Raw genomic sequence first — 16,906 nt, 5'->3', positions numbered from 1 at the left:
TTCTTTTTATTGAATTGTAATCTATATTAGCAAAGACATTTTATTTTAAAGAGAGAGTGTTTCAAACTAAATACAAAGGAGTATAATAAGGACAGAACCTGAGAGTTTACCACTGAGCTCTTCAGGTTAAAAATCTAGATTATCATTCTCATGCAACTTTTAAAGGATGTTGATCAGCACTTGCTTTCATTAGCTTTCACTTCTCTGAAAGTCTTACTCATACATGTATAATAAAGGCAAGAATGTTTTTTATAATGTTATAAAATAACATAAGAAATGCCACTCAAATCAGTCCTCTAACCTATTCAGCATAACGTTTCTCTAAGGGAGAAACTGGCAAAGGGCACGGCTGTCCTCTGAAATATCAGCCTCAAAAATCAAAGATGTGGCCTGAGGCAGGAACTGTCCACTCCTGACCAACGTCCATGTTCTCCTTTTCTCTTGGGCACACAGATAGACTACATTTCCCAGTCACCATTTCCATTAGGTATGGTCATGTGACTAAGTTCTGGGTAGTGAAATGTGAAGGGTGAGAAAAAGTGGTGTTTGACACTTCCAGTCTTCAGCCCTAAAAAATTCCAACCCATGATTCTCAATGTCCTTTTGCATAAGAGAGCAGATTCAAATATGGAAGGAGTCTAGTCCATTCATTCCATGGAACATTATGACGTCAGAAAAAATATTAAGACTTTTTAACCATAAAAGCATATTAGATATGCTGACCTTTGTCTCTCTGCAAAGAGCCCTGGACAGAGCATCCCTATCCATGACTTTCCCAAACCCACTCCCCACTGCTCACAGTCATAGTTAATTGGACCAGAATTGGACATCCAACCTCAGAGACAATGATATTTTCTCTCCCTCCCTCTCTTCCCCTCTCTCTCTTCCTCTCTCTCTCTCCATCTTTCTCTCTCAGAAATCTAGACACAGAAACCTGTCAGCTAGGAAAACCAAAATGCAAGGTCATTTTGAGCCAGAGCTGAAGTTGCAGCAGAACAGAGGAACAGATTAAAAAATCCCATTTAGAATGAAGCCTGAGAATAGAGCATGTGTGCAGAGAGAGGCACGCATGTGGCCCCAGAAAGAAACAGAACAATGGGGAGAGCTCTATCTCTCATTAGGCCTTGTTGTACTCACTGTCCTTTCCCTGTGAGACTATCCTGTATCATTTTTTAAAACCTCCTTTTTACTAGATTTGGTTTTTTAAAGCATTTCTGTTCCCGTTAACCAGATAATTTCTAAGGCAATAAGTGATTTTCCATGTTGGGAAACAAAACCCAGAATTCATATATACAGCACAACCACAACTACGTGCTGTCCCTTCCCACACAAAAACAACAACAATTCCAATTTCAAATCCCTATTCTGCAGAAATCTAACCCCAAAGAAAACGTATGGAAATCTTAATAGTAACTATCTTTGGGTAACAGAATTTGTAGATATATTTTTCTTTCTGATTTCCTGTGTTTTTCCTGTTTTTGAATGAAGGTCTGTTACTTTTATAAGAGCCTTCATAATTTGGCCTCTGCAGGCCTCTCTGACTCACCTCAGCTATTGTCTCCCGTGCTCTCTAAGCTCTGAACATCCTATGTCATATACGGTTTCCCAAATATGCCATTTTTTTTCAGGCTTCTGTGTTCTCATGTAAGCTTTTTAGAAATATCAGAAGAGCTAAGAAACGCCCAAGAGTGGTGTAGATATAAAGATAAGAAAGAGAGAATAAAGTGTGAATATAGGAAGAATGAAGAGTGTAGGGGAAGAGAAAGGAATAGAATAAGAAAGGAAATTTTATAGAGAGGTAGATGATGGATAGATAGATGATAGGTAGATAGATATGGCTGTATATGCAAGGGTAGGAGATCATTTGTTAGTTGCTTTAGGGGTCACTCTGGCCTCCCTTGTTATAGGCTGTCTAGCTATTAGTCAGCAATGATACACTGACTAAATGGATTTAGTTTAGTGGTTGTTTTAGTCCGCCTGGGCTGCTATAACAAAATACCATAGACTGGCTGGCTTATAACAAACAGAAATATGTTTCTCACAGTTTTGAAGGCTGGACGTCCAAGATCAGGGTGCTAGCATGGTAGGGTTCCAGTGAAGGCCCTCTTCTGGGTTGCAGACTGACAACTTATTGCTGTGTCCTCATGTGGCAGAAGGGGGTAGGGAGCAATCTGAGCTCTCTTTTATGAGAGCACTAATCCCATTAACAAGGGCTCTTCCCTCATGACCTAATCACCTCGAAAAACCCTACCTAATACCATCACCTTGGGCGTTAAGTTTTCAACATGTGAATTTTGGGGCGATACAAACATTGAATCTATAGCGGTGGTTTCCAACCCCAATTATGTTATAGACTGGAGAATTATCTAAACCCTCCAACAAAGGCTTAAGAAGAAAGGAATAGGAAGGGGGAAGGTGGGAAGGGAAAAAAGAAATTGCAAGAGTCTGAAGAGGGGTGAGTAAAGTGAGCAGGTAAGGAAACAATAGATTTTGTCTAGCCATTAATCTAAAAGGGTGTTTCTCAACTGGGGACAAATGGGCCCACATTTGGCAATGTCTGGGGACATTTTTAGTTGCCATGACTGAGGAGCAGGGACCCTGGCATCTAATGGGTAGAGGTCAGGGTTGCTGCTATACAGCCTATAATGCACAGGACAGCCTCCCACAGCAATGAATTATCCAGGCTGAAATATCAACAGGGGCAAGGTTGAGAAACCTTCGTTGAAAACTATTCCTCCGATTGGAACATGCAGTTTTGAAGTATTCCATGTCCCTATGGGAAGGAATCTGTCATTCTTTAAAGACTCTCAGAGAAAGATTTTCTTGCCTTTCTCCCCAAGCTCACAGCCGTTCCTCCCTTGAGACTATCTGCACTTGGGATTGTTCTATTATCCAAACAAATATCCTGAACCCTAGGACCAGAGAGCATATACAACTCACTCATAATTACCTCCAACATTTACGCTGCTGACCAAATAAGAAATCTTTATGAAATATGGAGAATAGAAAACATTTTCTACTTTCAATTTTTTTAAATTGCTTTTCAAACTGTACCCCTCATGAACCTGTCATGAGACATAAATCCAAAACCTGAACTACTGATTAAAACATACACAGTTGGGACTTCCCTGGTGGCGCAGTGGTTAAGAATCCGCCTGCCAATGCAGGGGACATGGGTTTGAGCCCTGGTCCGGGAAGATCCCACATGCCGCGGTGCAGCTAAGCCCATGTGCCACAACTACTGAGCCTGCATGCCACAACTACTGAAGCCTGCGCGCCTAGAGTCCGTGCTCTGCAACAAGAAGGGCAACCACAACGAGCAGCCCGCGCACCGCAGAAAAGAGTAGCCCCCGCTCGCTGCAACTAGAGAAAGCCTGTGCGCAGCAACGAAGACCCAATGCAGCCAAAAAAAATAAAATAAATAAATTTTAAAAAAACAAACATGCACAATATATAATAATCACAGCAACTGAAATAGCATTAACTCCCCTCAGGTTAGGCCACCTAACAAACAGTCAAATTCAGCTTTGTGCCATGCTCTAAACTCAGTGATTATATTCCCACTTGAGCATAGAAGAATTTGTGGAAACCAGGTCTTCCTTCCACAGAAATATTCTCTCCCTGGTTCCCTGCTGAGCGGATTGAAGAACACAAAGGAGAAAGATTGGTTCATGTTAATTATTCAGGGACAACACAGAAAGATCAACAAGGTAAGACCAACTTCAAGAGTATAGTGATTTCATGTACTTCTTTGACCTCTAAACATACATCTCCATTGGGCAAATATATTATTAAACCTGAGCCTATTTCCTCTCTGCATTGTTGTCACTACACAGAAAAAAATTATCATGAATTTACACAATGCGATACAGTAGTGGCTGACTGGAACTTAAACCCAAAACAGACTGTATTTTTACCTTTGAATAAGAAACACAAAAATGAAGTTATATTTATATCACAATTAGACAGAGAATGACAATATGAAAGAAAATATTGAAACTACTGCTGCTTCACAATATGACCCAAGGCAAGATAAATTTCTGCATAAGGTGTTGCATGTTGAATCCTTTCTCTATGAAGGCTTTTGTTCTTAAATTCATTTATTCAACAAACTTTTACTGAATACCGATTATGTATCAGGCAAAACGGAATCATAGACTAGTCATGCATTGGCCTAAGACTGCCTTCTTGATTATACTTGCCTGTCATTATCGCTACCCTCTGACACACAGGGATATATAGTGTTTTCCTCATTTCCTCTTGGCTACTGGAAATCCTGAAAGGAATCATGATTTCTCAACTTAAATTTATCTGACTTGTTTGGGGACCTCACCTAGAATTAGTAATCTTGCAATTAATTAGCATCCAACTAACTGGAAAGCTCAGTAGAGTCAAGGAGCAAATGACAAGAAGGCAAAAGCCATAGAATAACAGTTAGTAAAGCCAGAAACGACGTCAAATATCATTTAGCTTTATTCTCTCACTGGACTGTTGAGTAAAATGAAGTTGGGAGAAAGAAAGACACGTTATTGGGGCTTCCCTCGTGGCGCAGTGGTTAAGAATCCGCCTGCCAATGCAGGGGACACGCGTTCGTGCCCTGGTCCAGGAAGGTCCCACATGCAGCGGAGCAACTAAGCCCGTGCACCACAACTACTGAGCCTGCGCTCTAGAGCCTGCGAGCCACAACTACTGAGCCCGCGAGCCACAACTATGGAGCCTGCATGCTGCAACTACCAAGCCCATGCCCTAGAGCCCGTGCTCCGCAACAAGAGAAGCTACCGCAATGAGAAGCCCACACACCACAATGAAGAGTAGCCCCCGCTCACCACAGCTAGAGAAAGCCCACGCAGCAATGAAGACCCAACGCAGCCAAAAATAAATAAATTAAATAAATAAATTTTAAAAAAAGAAAGAGACATTATCAAGGTCACACAACTATTTAGTGGCAGAACTGGACTTGGACTCATGATTTCTAACTCTAAATTCAGTGCTTTTTCAACTACTCACAAGAGGCCATCCAAAATTTACAAAGGATATCCCGGGACTGCTAGACATTTTGTCCTATCAATATCTTTTACATCTAGAGTGCTGTACAATAAAAAATCACGTTCAAAATGACAACCCTCACTTACTGTAAGATTTTCAATTATAAAAGTTTAAATTATGATCATTTGGATTAAAATGGAAAGTAGATTCACATTTAAGAATGATTTTCAACAAGAATGGTAATTTTTCAAAAGTTCTATTTAACCTTAAGCTAACCACCAAATCCAATTAACCAGAACCCCCAGTTTTCTGGGCATTTAGGCTCATCAAGATTTTAATATAAATAGAATAAAACCTAGATTATGTCTCCAGGCAGGGAAATTTAACTGAACTATAAATATTCACCAAAAGACAAAAAGGGATGACTTGGGGTTCTTTATATTCCAGAGGCAAATAGTTACAGTACAAAGAATATTGGATTGGTTGCATGGAGACTTGCACTGTAGCTCCAAATCTTGTAAAAAACTGCCACGGGGAGAAGTGAGTAAAATTTCCCAAGACCCAGTTTCTTTATCTTTAAACTGGGCATGATTTCTATTATGTCTACCTCCCAGGGTTGTTAAGAGTTTAAAATGAGATAACGAGTGAAAGGACTTTGGACAGTAGATAATTATACATACATATTTATATATACACATATGCCTACATGTGTGTTCCCACACACATGCACATATATACAATATATTATCTAAAATCGGAGTATTTTGAGTATTACAAATAAGGAAAAGTATTTAGCTACAAGCGTATCTACTAAAAAGCAACTAACCATGGTGTTATAAAACTAAGTTAATGATACTATTCAGTATGGTAAGTGACAGATTTGAAAGATCTGACTGTCATAGACCAAAACCAACCAATTATTTTAGTTGAAAGGTTGAACGGTGGGGGAAATAGCAGATTGCAAATATTTTATTTGAAAAGAAGATCAATTTACTTAGGAGACTAATATAATGCCACAAAAGAAAAGAATCAATGATATCTTGATATTATTTTTATATCATACTTGATATTTTGATAGTTCAATCGGAAATAGTCATAAGTTAGCATTTATGTCATCAATGAGGCCCTGGGCATACGTCACTATTGAGTACCTTCATCAACAACAGGGGACTGCCTAGAGTTTTGTATGTGCCAGGTGGAGACCAGAAGTCTGAATTATAATCTTGGGTTGGCCAATAATAGCTGCTTGCCCTTAGAAATGTGACTTATATTTGAAAGTCAACTTTAAATAAGCAGGGTATAATACCTCCCTCTAGTATGAGATTAGCAAAGACAAACTTTTGGCACCTAAGGGATGCATTATTCCCCAAAGGCAGTGTCATTATCAGTTGTATGCCCTTGTTGAGACTTGGCAACCCAGGATGCCTGTACCACTGTGGGATCATGCAGTTTTCCTCAGCATTATGTGATCATCTCTGCAAGTTTCCATATTCTTTACCATTAAGGAAACTTGATCTCTAACTTGGTCTGTAGGTTTCCTTCTGTCAATCACATCACCATCCTGGTGACTACTGTGTACCTCCTTATTAAATATAGTTCTCCCCTTTTCTTTTTCCTCCTTCCAATTTATAAGGACGTTTTACCCAGATTCAGCTTCTTCTCAATCTACTGTTCCATTTCAAAACAGTACTCTACCTTCTATTTCCATTTTCTCCCCTCTTACCAATTCTTCAAACCCACTGCAGCCTTGCTTCAATTTTACCGCTGTACTGAAATTAGCTGCTTAAAAATCAAGAAGCCTGTAATGGACAGAATCAATGATGTTTTCTCATCCACATCCTATTTAATTCCTCTGAGACATTTGGAAATCATGATCACTATCTCCTTGAAATTTTCTTCTCCCTGGTTTTGTTCTATTCTATGATTACTCCTCAGTCATCTGTACTGGCTTTCTCTCCTTCATGGACTCCCAAAAAGGGTTTCCACGGTTTGGTTTACTGTCCTCTTCTTACACTAAACTCTCCTATAGGTTTTTCAGTATTTCTTCCATCATTCACAGAAATTCAGTTATTATGTCTACCTATGAAATTCTTAGTTATCCACATCTATCATGAGCTGGCTTCATTACATACTAACTGGTGACCTTGTGGTACATTTTTCAACTTCTATAAACCTCAGTTTTAAAAACCGTAAGTTGGAATAAATGTGATAATGGCTTGGCACAATATTTGGCACACAGAAAGCATTCGGTAAGTGGGAGTAGAAAAACGTTTTTTCCTTTCCTGGGACACAGATCCATATTTGCAGCTATTTATTAGATATTGGACATTTCAAACTGGATGTCCCACATACATGTTTATAAAATAAAACTCACTGCTTCTACAAACTACTGTTTCTGATTTCAGAAATCTACTCCATCTGTAGTTCCTTGCTCACTTACTCTATCGGTCTATCCATATACCCTATAAAAATTTTGTTGAACTATATAAGCCAAGAACTAAGGAGTCAAAGTAAAAAAAGGGCATAGTCCTTCACTCACGTTGCAACGGGGAACAAAGACAAGTAACTGAAATATTTCGAGTGCAAATATACAATGGAATAAGGTCTTCACAGACACATGAACAGGGTGCTATGAGACCATAGATAAGGGGCAATTCTATGAAAGTTGCTGTGGGGAAGTGAAGGCAGGTAAAAGAAGACTTCTAAGAGGTATCTTCGTACCCTCTCCCCTGTCTCCCATATTACATCTAGCCAGGCCACAATTCCTACAGTATTATTAGTCTCAATATAATCAACATTTTAGGGTAAAAACTGTCTCCCCCACTAGAATGTAAACTCCATAAAGACAGAGATTTTGTCTATTTTGTTCTCTGATGTAGCCCCAGCAACTAGAACAATGGATGGTACGTGGTGGGCACTCAGTAAGTATTGGTCAAAGTTTGTTAAAACTCATCCATGCTAGAATTAATTCCTCATAGTGTTTATAATGAATCGTTTTTCATTAAAAATATTCACATTGTACACATTCTTATACCTTCAGATATTGTACCAAAAAAATTAACAGAATGGTGAAGCAGATGTTACTGTTTATTTGCTTATTCGTTCGCCAAAGGGGGCAATTGTTTTTGAGCTTTCCTGTTCTTTAAATGGAATACTCAGTACCACACTTTCACAATTCTTGCAGAGACATTTCAAAGACCTCAGGACTTAACCTGATCTTGTCTTTTGCTTTTAAAGCTACAAACATTTTTGTGTTGTGGAATTAATAAAAAACCAGCTAGATTTTCCCAAAGGGAGATGTTTAGTAGCATGTCTTTGACACACACACACACACACACACACACACACACACGCACGCACCCCTCTGTAGAAAATAAGGAGAATAATTGACAGGAAAATCATTTTTTGCTACTTCAAATATATTTTATACTTTTAGTAAAATACAACAGACAAGTATCTATTAACTCGACATGGCAATGAAAATATTTATTATGATTAACTGGATAAATAACTTTGTAGTCAATGAAGAACTAGTTTGTCTCTGGATCAAAACCGGATATTTTTGTTTAAACATACAACCCAGAATAGGGAAGTATATATGATGAGGGAGGGCAAAAAGGTTAGTACAGAGATTCCTCTAAAATGTATTTTTTGTTTGCTATACTTATATATTTCACCGATCAACTCATTTTTTATAATTCCTTAAAAATATCTGTTTAGATTCACATTTAGATTGCTAAATAAATATTCTCCATATTAAAACCAGATTTCACCTCACCTATAGTTAAATTCCTTTTCTTTATAAAATGAAACACATTATGTTTGCCTATGGTTTTAATTTTCAATTGAAACTATAGATAGTCAATTCAAAAGCATTTAAAAAAATAATATCACTACCAAAGTGACTAGAGACTATATCATGATAATCTCTAAAATATTGCTCTTCACTGTCCAAGAGCAATAGACTACTATAGATATATTTTTATTCTCAATATGTAAAATATATTTTAAAGGCTACAGAGTTCTCCTTCATGTAAATTTAACATATTCCACATCCATCATTTGGTGTAGGCTGAAAAGCTTGGTTGATTCCTGTTCATCTGTAGTAAACAGGATTTATAGGTCATAGATTAGTCCTACGAAGTCTTTTCTTGTCTTAAAAAGAATCTTTAAATCTGTGGCTGAAGATAGATTTTGCTAACCCCAGTGCTGTTAAAGGATTCAAGCATGCGATATTGTTGGATCTAAGCACTGAATATGTATATTCTGAGCTTGGAAAAAAATGATCACTGAATCTATTTTTCCACAGCAAACACCCTAAGGGAAAAAAGAAAACTTACTTATAAATGTTAGGTAGATTTTAGTAGTACTATAAAATAAAGATAACTACCACTAGAGGCCTTACATTTATGGGTTAATATTTGAAGAGTATTATCCCATAGATATTTAAATCACTGCCATCACCACTAATGAATATTTCTTCCAAATGATTTTTATTTCCCCAAGATAGACACTAGCTGTATAAGTCTGGTAACAAGCATTGGTCATGTAGATTTCATTTCTCTTTCCATTCCTTGTCAACATCTCCTCCGCCAATGGCCCTGGCTCTTCTTTTGTAAAAATAACCCATTGGCTCCCGTTAACTGTCACATTGGCCTAAAGCCACCAAGGGCAGTTAGCCTCATAACAAGCTACAGCCATCTGTCAGAATATGCTAAAAATCAATGAAGATAGTTGCTACCCATTATTCTGGCCTGACTCCTCCACACAACTCTGATTTGTCGTTGTGAGTTGAAGTGGTGATGTTAATATCAGATCCAAGTTCTCCCTAGTACTGAATATCACAGCAAAACCTTTAAGCAGGATTCATTTTGGTGAAGAGATCAGGGAGTCTACAATAAGCCACTTGGCCAGATGGAGGAAATAGATGCTCCAACACAGTTGCTCCAAAAGTGTTCTAAGAGTAAGTGTAGTAAACATGAGTGGTTTCAGCTCCATAGACATCCACTAGACGTATCCTTTAACTAAAGGCCAACATCTGACAAGTTTTCAACCTCCACTGTTGACAACTCCACCTCCCAGAAGGTAGAGAAAATGATAAGGATATTTGTTTCTCTCACTGACTAAAAAAGAGAAACTGGTGAGTCGAAGGCAATAGAAACCTTCAGAGAAAGCAACCATTTTAGCTTAGAGTTCATAAGTATTTTATGAAGCAAAATCCTAGACTTTAGGAAAGCAGTTCTCTAAAGTGAAGTAGGTATGATTCCATGCCCGGAGACACTCTAAAAAAGGGAGAGGAATTAAGAGTCAGCTGGGGAGCTTTGCTGACTATTGAAACCAGTGTGCCTGTACTGGGTGCTCTCCATCCAGTTTTGATTTCTAAAGAACATGTACTGAAATAAAGGGATGAAAATCAAGGATAAATAAATAGAAGAGGGCGTGGTGAAAAAAAATGCCAAGAAGATTCATATCCAAAATGACCCTAAAGGTTGAAAAATACCTGCTAAAGATGACAGAACAGTTTTTTTTTTTTTTTTTTTTTTTTTTGCGGTACGTGGGCCTCTCACCGCCGCGGCCTCTCCCGTTGTGGAGCACAGGCTCTGGACGTGCAGGCTCAGCGGCCATGGCTCACGGGCCCAGCCGCTCTGCGGCACGTGGGATCTTCCCGGACCGGGGCGTGAACCTGTGTCCCCTGCATCGGCAGGCGGACTCTCTTCCACTGTGCCACCAGGGAAGCCCGACAGAACAGTTTTTAAAAAATACGTTTAGAGCAAGAAGAGCAAGGATAGGATAGACATGCAACTCATGGAATAATATCGAATGACTGTATCTTTTTTGTGAAAAAGAATGATTCTAGACTTAAAAGGGTAGTCAATATCATAACCATAAATTGAAGCCTAAGATAGGCAAGGTGTCCCTAAGAAGGCACTCAACTGTTCTAAATGAATTAAAATTACATTGCAGAGTGGTGAGAGGTCTTGTGGATTGGATGGCCCAGTCATAGTTGCTAAAGTTTTGGGACTGTGGTATGGGTGACGTATGTCAGAAGACTGGAGACCTTAGTATTGGCTTTGGTTTTGAAAAGGGACAGAAAGCACATGGGGTCCTTAGATTAGGCAAGGGACATCATGTTGATTGAGTGCAAAAGCCTAAAACAGGTTATTAAAAGGATGATTTGTTAATGCTTAAGAAAAAAGTAGTAACCGTCAGAAGGCAGCATAAATTCTCTAAGAACAAGTCATGTTAGACAAATCTCATTTCATTTCTATTTTTGATATCATTATTGGATTGGCAGATCAGTAAAAATGTAGGCACTCTATCTGGATATCAGCAAGGCATTTGACAAGGTCTCTCATGATATGCCTGTGAACAAGATGGAGAAATGTGGGTTGTATGCTAGTAAAAGAATGCTGCCTGATGGATAAATGTCAACCTGCTGGGAGGTTTCCAGTGGTATGCCACCAAGCTCTGACCTTAATATTATCCTATATAACATTTTTATTAATGACTTACATAAAAATGAGGAAAACATACCTAACAAACTTACAGATGATACAGTTATGAGAGCAATAGAATGCAAATATTGGGATGGCCAAAAAGTTTGTTCGGGTTTGCAACATCTTTTGAAAAACCCGAACAAACTTTCTGGCCAACCCAATACTTTGGATGGCAGAATTAGAATTCAGCTACATATCCACAGGTTAACAAGATGAAATCAAATTAGGCCAAATCAAACCTCTAAACCTATTTACACCTACATCTTCCCAATCCCAAACACACAATTAAAATACCCACCAACTCTATAATTATAGAATAACTAAAATGTGGCTTAGCCTCAGAACTCGTTTAAAAGTTTTAAGAGTTTAGTTACTTAATGTTTGCGGTGTGTATCAGTAGTGTTATGTGTTCACCAAAAATGCTGATATTGGAGTAGACGGCATTAAGAGAAACTTTTAGTTAGAACCGGGGAGACATCTGATTGTTGGTCATAGCACAAATTCCTGAATGAGTCAGTCAAGTTGATTGTCTGCTGAGACTTCCATCTAAGGTACCTCAGATCTGCTCCCAGCTCTTGCTCAGGGGCAGCCATAGGTGTCCATACTGTTGCTTTTTAAATCACATGATCTTTCTCTCCCCTTAGTCTCAGCTGACTGAGAGAATAACTGACAGGGCTTGCCAAGAAACTTAAACACTGCCTGGTACAGAAGGGATGACCTGGGCTAATCAAATTCACTCTCTTAAGGTTTTTTGTTTTGTTTTGTTTTGTTTCGGTACGCGGGCCTCTCACCGCCGCGGCCTCTCCCGTTGCGGAGCACAGGCTCCGGATGCGCAGGCTCAGCGGCTATGGCTCACGGGCCCAGCCGCTCCGTGGTATGTGGGATCTTCCCGGACCGGGGCACGAACCCGCGCCCCCTGCATCGGGCAGGCGGACTCCCAACCACTGCGCCACCAGGGAAGCCCCTCTCTTAGGTTTTTAAACCTAGAACTAGCAGGAGAATTAGGCAGGTAGCAATGGAGCAGGCGGTGAAGGGATAAAGTAAGAGGTGCTGGGAAGTATACTTGGAGTCACGTAGTGCAATGAAAACCTGACATTGCTATGAGAAGGTAGAAACTACGTGGTAGACAAAAGAAATATTAAGCTGACAATAAGCTATTGGGCAAAGAAAAAGACAGAGAGTGGCAAAACTGCAGAGAATTGCTGAGTCATATTGGTGCCAGAGATCTATAGGCCTTATCCTTCCTTGTGGGTTGACCAGTATTTCCTGGGTTCCCAGGGAGAGAGAACAGTCTTAAAAAGATGTTCTCAATTATTTGAGGCAATCTGAATGACCTCTGCTCCTTTCAACCAAAGAGCCTAATAACCTATACCTGCATTTAACCTTGGCTGTGACACTTCAAGAGCAGTCTGGACAGACTGAAGTATGTTCTAAGGGAAGAGACCTTAGATGGAGGATTGAGGATTGATCCTCAATCAATGGAGGATGGAGGATTTGAAACCAGTTAATGTGAAGAGCAAGTGAAGGAACTGAGGAAACATTTAGTAGAGAAGTATCAGCAACAGTGAAGGGCTGTCAGGTGTGAGAGGGTTTTTATTTATTTTGTGAGACCCTAGAACTAGACCTGGGAGGAATGGGTAGAGTTAAGAGGTGGGAGATTTTGGTTCAATAAGACTCTTCCGGTAGTTGTCTGAGATGAAATGGAATGCCTTAGGAATGAGTCCATTCCTTATTTTGGAGATATTTAGGCAGAAGCAGGTAACCACTTAGTAGGCAGAGCAAGATTACCTTTAAATTCTATAATGCTTTATGATGTATGAGGCACATTCTGTTACACTAGCTTGATCTTCTTAACAATCTGTTGAGACAGGCATTTTTATTTATTTATTTATTTTTTAAATCGAAGTATAGCTGGCTTACATATCCATTGTTTTATTTATTTATTTATTGGCCACGCTGTGCAGCAGGCGGATCTTAGTTTCCCAACCAGGGATCGAACCTGTGCCCCCTGCATTGGGAGCGCGGAGTCTTAACCACTGGACTGCCAGGGAAGTCCCGAGACAGGCAATTTTATATTCATGTTTACAGATGAGGGAGCTGAGGCTCAGAGCGGTATGTCACACAGCTCATGATTAAGTGCCAGGGTACTCACAGAGTTACCTTCTATTGACTACATGTGAAATGAACACTGTAAAGGATAAATTTGGAAAATCCTTGCTGATCAAGCTGATAGGGTTTCTAGGTTTTTTAAAATTCAACTTTGTGACGTTGAATATATTTTCAAATGTACTAAAAAGGTACTCTCTCTCTGCTCAGTCTCACATGAAAACTTATGTTCTTCTCTGCGTCTTATGAAACTGAGACCAATTAATACATTCCTTGCATAGATACAGAAGGTCCGTGGGTGCAGTTTGTACAAACATGCCTAGATGTACATTTCAAATAAGAATAGTTTTCTCTTCCCATTTGCCTCAGCCCATTCCCCACCCTCCTTCCAGATTTCCTGTTATTTGGCTTCTTAGATGAAAGAAGTGTGTTTGCTTATCAAGATTGCTAGTTATCCAGATTGGCCCACTGCTTTCTTAGCTATCACTAGGCCCTGCAAAGGAATTAAAAGAAGAGTGAGTAAATCAGCACTGTCAGTGAAAACTCCTTGAAGATATACACTGCTCTCTGCTTCTCTCACTTCATTCACTTCCCTGCCTTTCAATTTAAAAATCAAAAAAAAAGGAACGATACACAAACCTTATCACTAGCACAGTGATAATTCAGTTATCTTCACCGTAGGTGCTGACCGCTATTTTACCTCTTGGGAAAGATTAGAAATATCAGTTTATGAAGCTATTTAATCTAGTTAGTGAGGGATGATATAGAGTTTCCTGGATTTGGGCCATAGTGCCATCAGTTTGTTGGTGGTGACATATTTCTGATGCTATGGTTGGCATTTAAGTTAATATGCTGCTAAAGAAAAATAGTCTTATAATGTGAGTTTATTAGTCTTCCCCTTTCCATTCCAATTCTCAGATTATTGGGATAGAAGTTGATCAGAGTTGACACCAGACATTGCTTATGAAGTGATATATTATACCCACAGTGTTTACACACAAATGTGTTTAGAAAAACCTTTGGTGGTAGATCTAAAGACGACATATAGAAGGGGAAGTCCTTCAGTTTAACAAGATAACAGAATACTATGTTTTATTAGTTAATGTTTTTCTACTTTAATAGAAAGTTGTAATTTTTGACTTGAGAGAGTAACTAGAAATGATGAATAATTTCTCAATTAATCGCATCTAGTGCTAAAGTCTATTATGATCAAGGCACATAGAACTGTGGAGGAGTAGAACTTTAATCACCTGACAAAGACTTGAGGAGGAATCTGGAAATCTAATATATGAAGCAACAGAAAAACAGAGGCAAACTTTTTGCTCAAAAGATCAAACTTCATCCTAAAGGCAGAATCAAGTTTTTGAAATTACACATGGACTTCCGATGGAGCAAATCGTTTTTAAAAATGTTTGAAGGCAACTTACTTTGTCAAAGAATCTTAAAATAAATAAAATGTAAACTATCGCTGTTCCTCCAATTGTGTCTGGATTTTCCTGTAATATCGCAGCATCTGAAAACAAGGGACAAAAGTCTTTTCCTTCGAGGATACAATGACAGTTTGGGTAATTGCTTGGTTTCCTATATTTTTTGTGGGTGTCCACCATAGGGGTGTTGATGCATCATCTGTGGTTTCCTCTTTACACGGGCGTCTGCTTTGGTCTGTGGCTGTGCCTGGATCTAGATTGTGTGCCTGTGGAGGGGTCTGCCTTTTTGCCCAGGCATCTGGGTGTGTATCTGTGTGAGTCTTTGTGCGTCTCTGCAGATGTCTATGCGTTTCTGTACTCAGTGGAATCATCCTGTGCCAATATTTAAGTTCAGTGGGATCAATAATAGCTCAAGTACCTGGTCTCCAACGGAATGTTGCTATTCAAGACCCAGCTGTTATGCAGATGAACTGAATCCTGTGTACTGGTTGGGGGAGCTGGAGCGGCTGGGCTGGGCTGGCTGCGGGTAGTCATTGATCTCCTCTGGAGAGAGTCGGCGGCAGAGGGCGGCTTCCTGGCACAGGTGCAGGCGTGCGGAGGCGGCGGCGGCGGCGGGAGGGGTCTGAAGGTGAACTGGTTGTGTGAGCTGCTCTGCATGTCTAAAGAGGAGAGAAGGAGAAAAACACAAAATAGACACAGACTCTCTCACTTGGCAGGCAAGAAAACAGCACGGCAGACTTATCAGGATTTCAGAATAATATAACCTGTGGGGTGGGGGGAGAGTCTGAAGTTCAGTCTACTTGTAAAAATGTCACTTAACTTACAAAAACACGTGCAGCACGCTTATGAAATGTAAAACATTCACAGTCGCATTTACATGTAAATTCTTCAGGGCTATAGCAGCTCAAAAGTAAATGAGGCCGCCTCACACAATTTGTCATCGTTTCTGCTACTGAACAAATAAATCATCAACAAGACACTGAATTACAGAACAGAAGTGAGCCGATTTCCATCGGTTGCAAAAGTCTCACTTCGGAAAACACCAGTGAAAGGGACAAATTTGTTGCAAGGAAGATCATTCCACACTTCAAATAAAAGTATAAGGCCACCTTCTAGCTTCCTCAGGAAAGGATGCTAGCCTGCCTACATGGGAGCAAATCCATACTTCGGAAAAACAGCTCACAAGTGTGTAACTGAACTGTGTGAGACTAATCTCTCCGCCAGCCCCCCAACTCAGAGTGCTACTTATAAAAGGGAGGCTAGAAGGAGTTTGTTTAGGTTGTTACACATATTTCCATGGCCATGCAAAGCACAGTCCACACTCCACCCACCTTTGCCACACCCTTCTAGAAGCTCTACCATATTAGCTGCAGCTTAGGCAGCAGATAGACTGTTCTTTCTGCCTGTTTGCAGAGGGGGCAGCCTGGGACAGCGGTCCTCAGACTTCTGTTGTTGTTATTGTTTGGTATTTTTCCTCCGTTTTCCTGGCAGGCACACGTACACACAGTAAGTTAGAATTTGGCCCATGAGAAATACCCCAATTAAACCTCTTTGAAAAGAAATCACTACTGTAGTTGATAACCATCTCTCTTTCACGGGAGAAACGTAGCAGATGTCAAGTGATTTCTTGTAACACCAGCACATTCCAGATGAACTTTGTAGACAGCATGGCTTTGTCCCACCTCCCAAATGACTGAGAGTTGAAAAGCAGAAAAATGCCACAGACTTCCGATGCCCAGCAAAGGGCTCAGCTGGTTTGTGCCGAGACTCACTTTGCAGTGGCTGATCGTAGAAAAAAAAAAAAAATCACTCTTTTCAACCCTTCCACCTCAAACTTGAATTTTGAAGACACAGGCATCATTTTCGTATTTTAAAACGATACTAGTGCCC

The 16,906-nt window shown here is 39.7% G+C and overlaps 1 protein-coding gene across 1 annotated transcript in view; it reads right to left on the bottom strand.

The window, feature by feature from the left end:
- TENM1 (teneurin transmembrane protein 1) overlaps window positions 1–16,378 on the bottom strand; it is a 361,765-nt gene extending 345,387 nt beyond the window's left edge. The window contains exons 1-2 of the mRNA XM_067722679.1: window positions 16,348–16,378; window positions 15,435–15,675 (exon numbers count right to left, since the gene is read on the bottom strand). Of these exons, the coding sequence (XP_067578780.1) occupies window positions 15,435–15,675; window positions 16,348–16,378 (272 nt within the window). The remainder of the gene's footprint in view (window positions 1–15,434; window positions 15,676–16,347) is intronic.
- Window positions 16,379–16,906: the final 528 nt, after the last annotated feature.

The sequence above is a fragment of the Pseudorca crassidens genome, chromosome X (genome assembly GCF_039906515.1).
Source record: "Pseudorca crassidens isolate mPseCra1 chromosome X, mPseCra1.hap1, whole genome shotgun sequence".
Taxonomy (NCBI): domain Eukaryota; kingdom Metazoa; phylum Chordata; class Mammalia; order Artiodactyla; family Delphinidae; genus Pseudorca; species Pseudorca crassidens.
The sequence above is the reverse complement of the archived record's forward strand: the minus strand, read 5'-3'. Positions and strand labels throughout refer to the sequence as shown.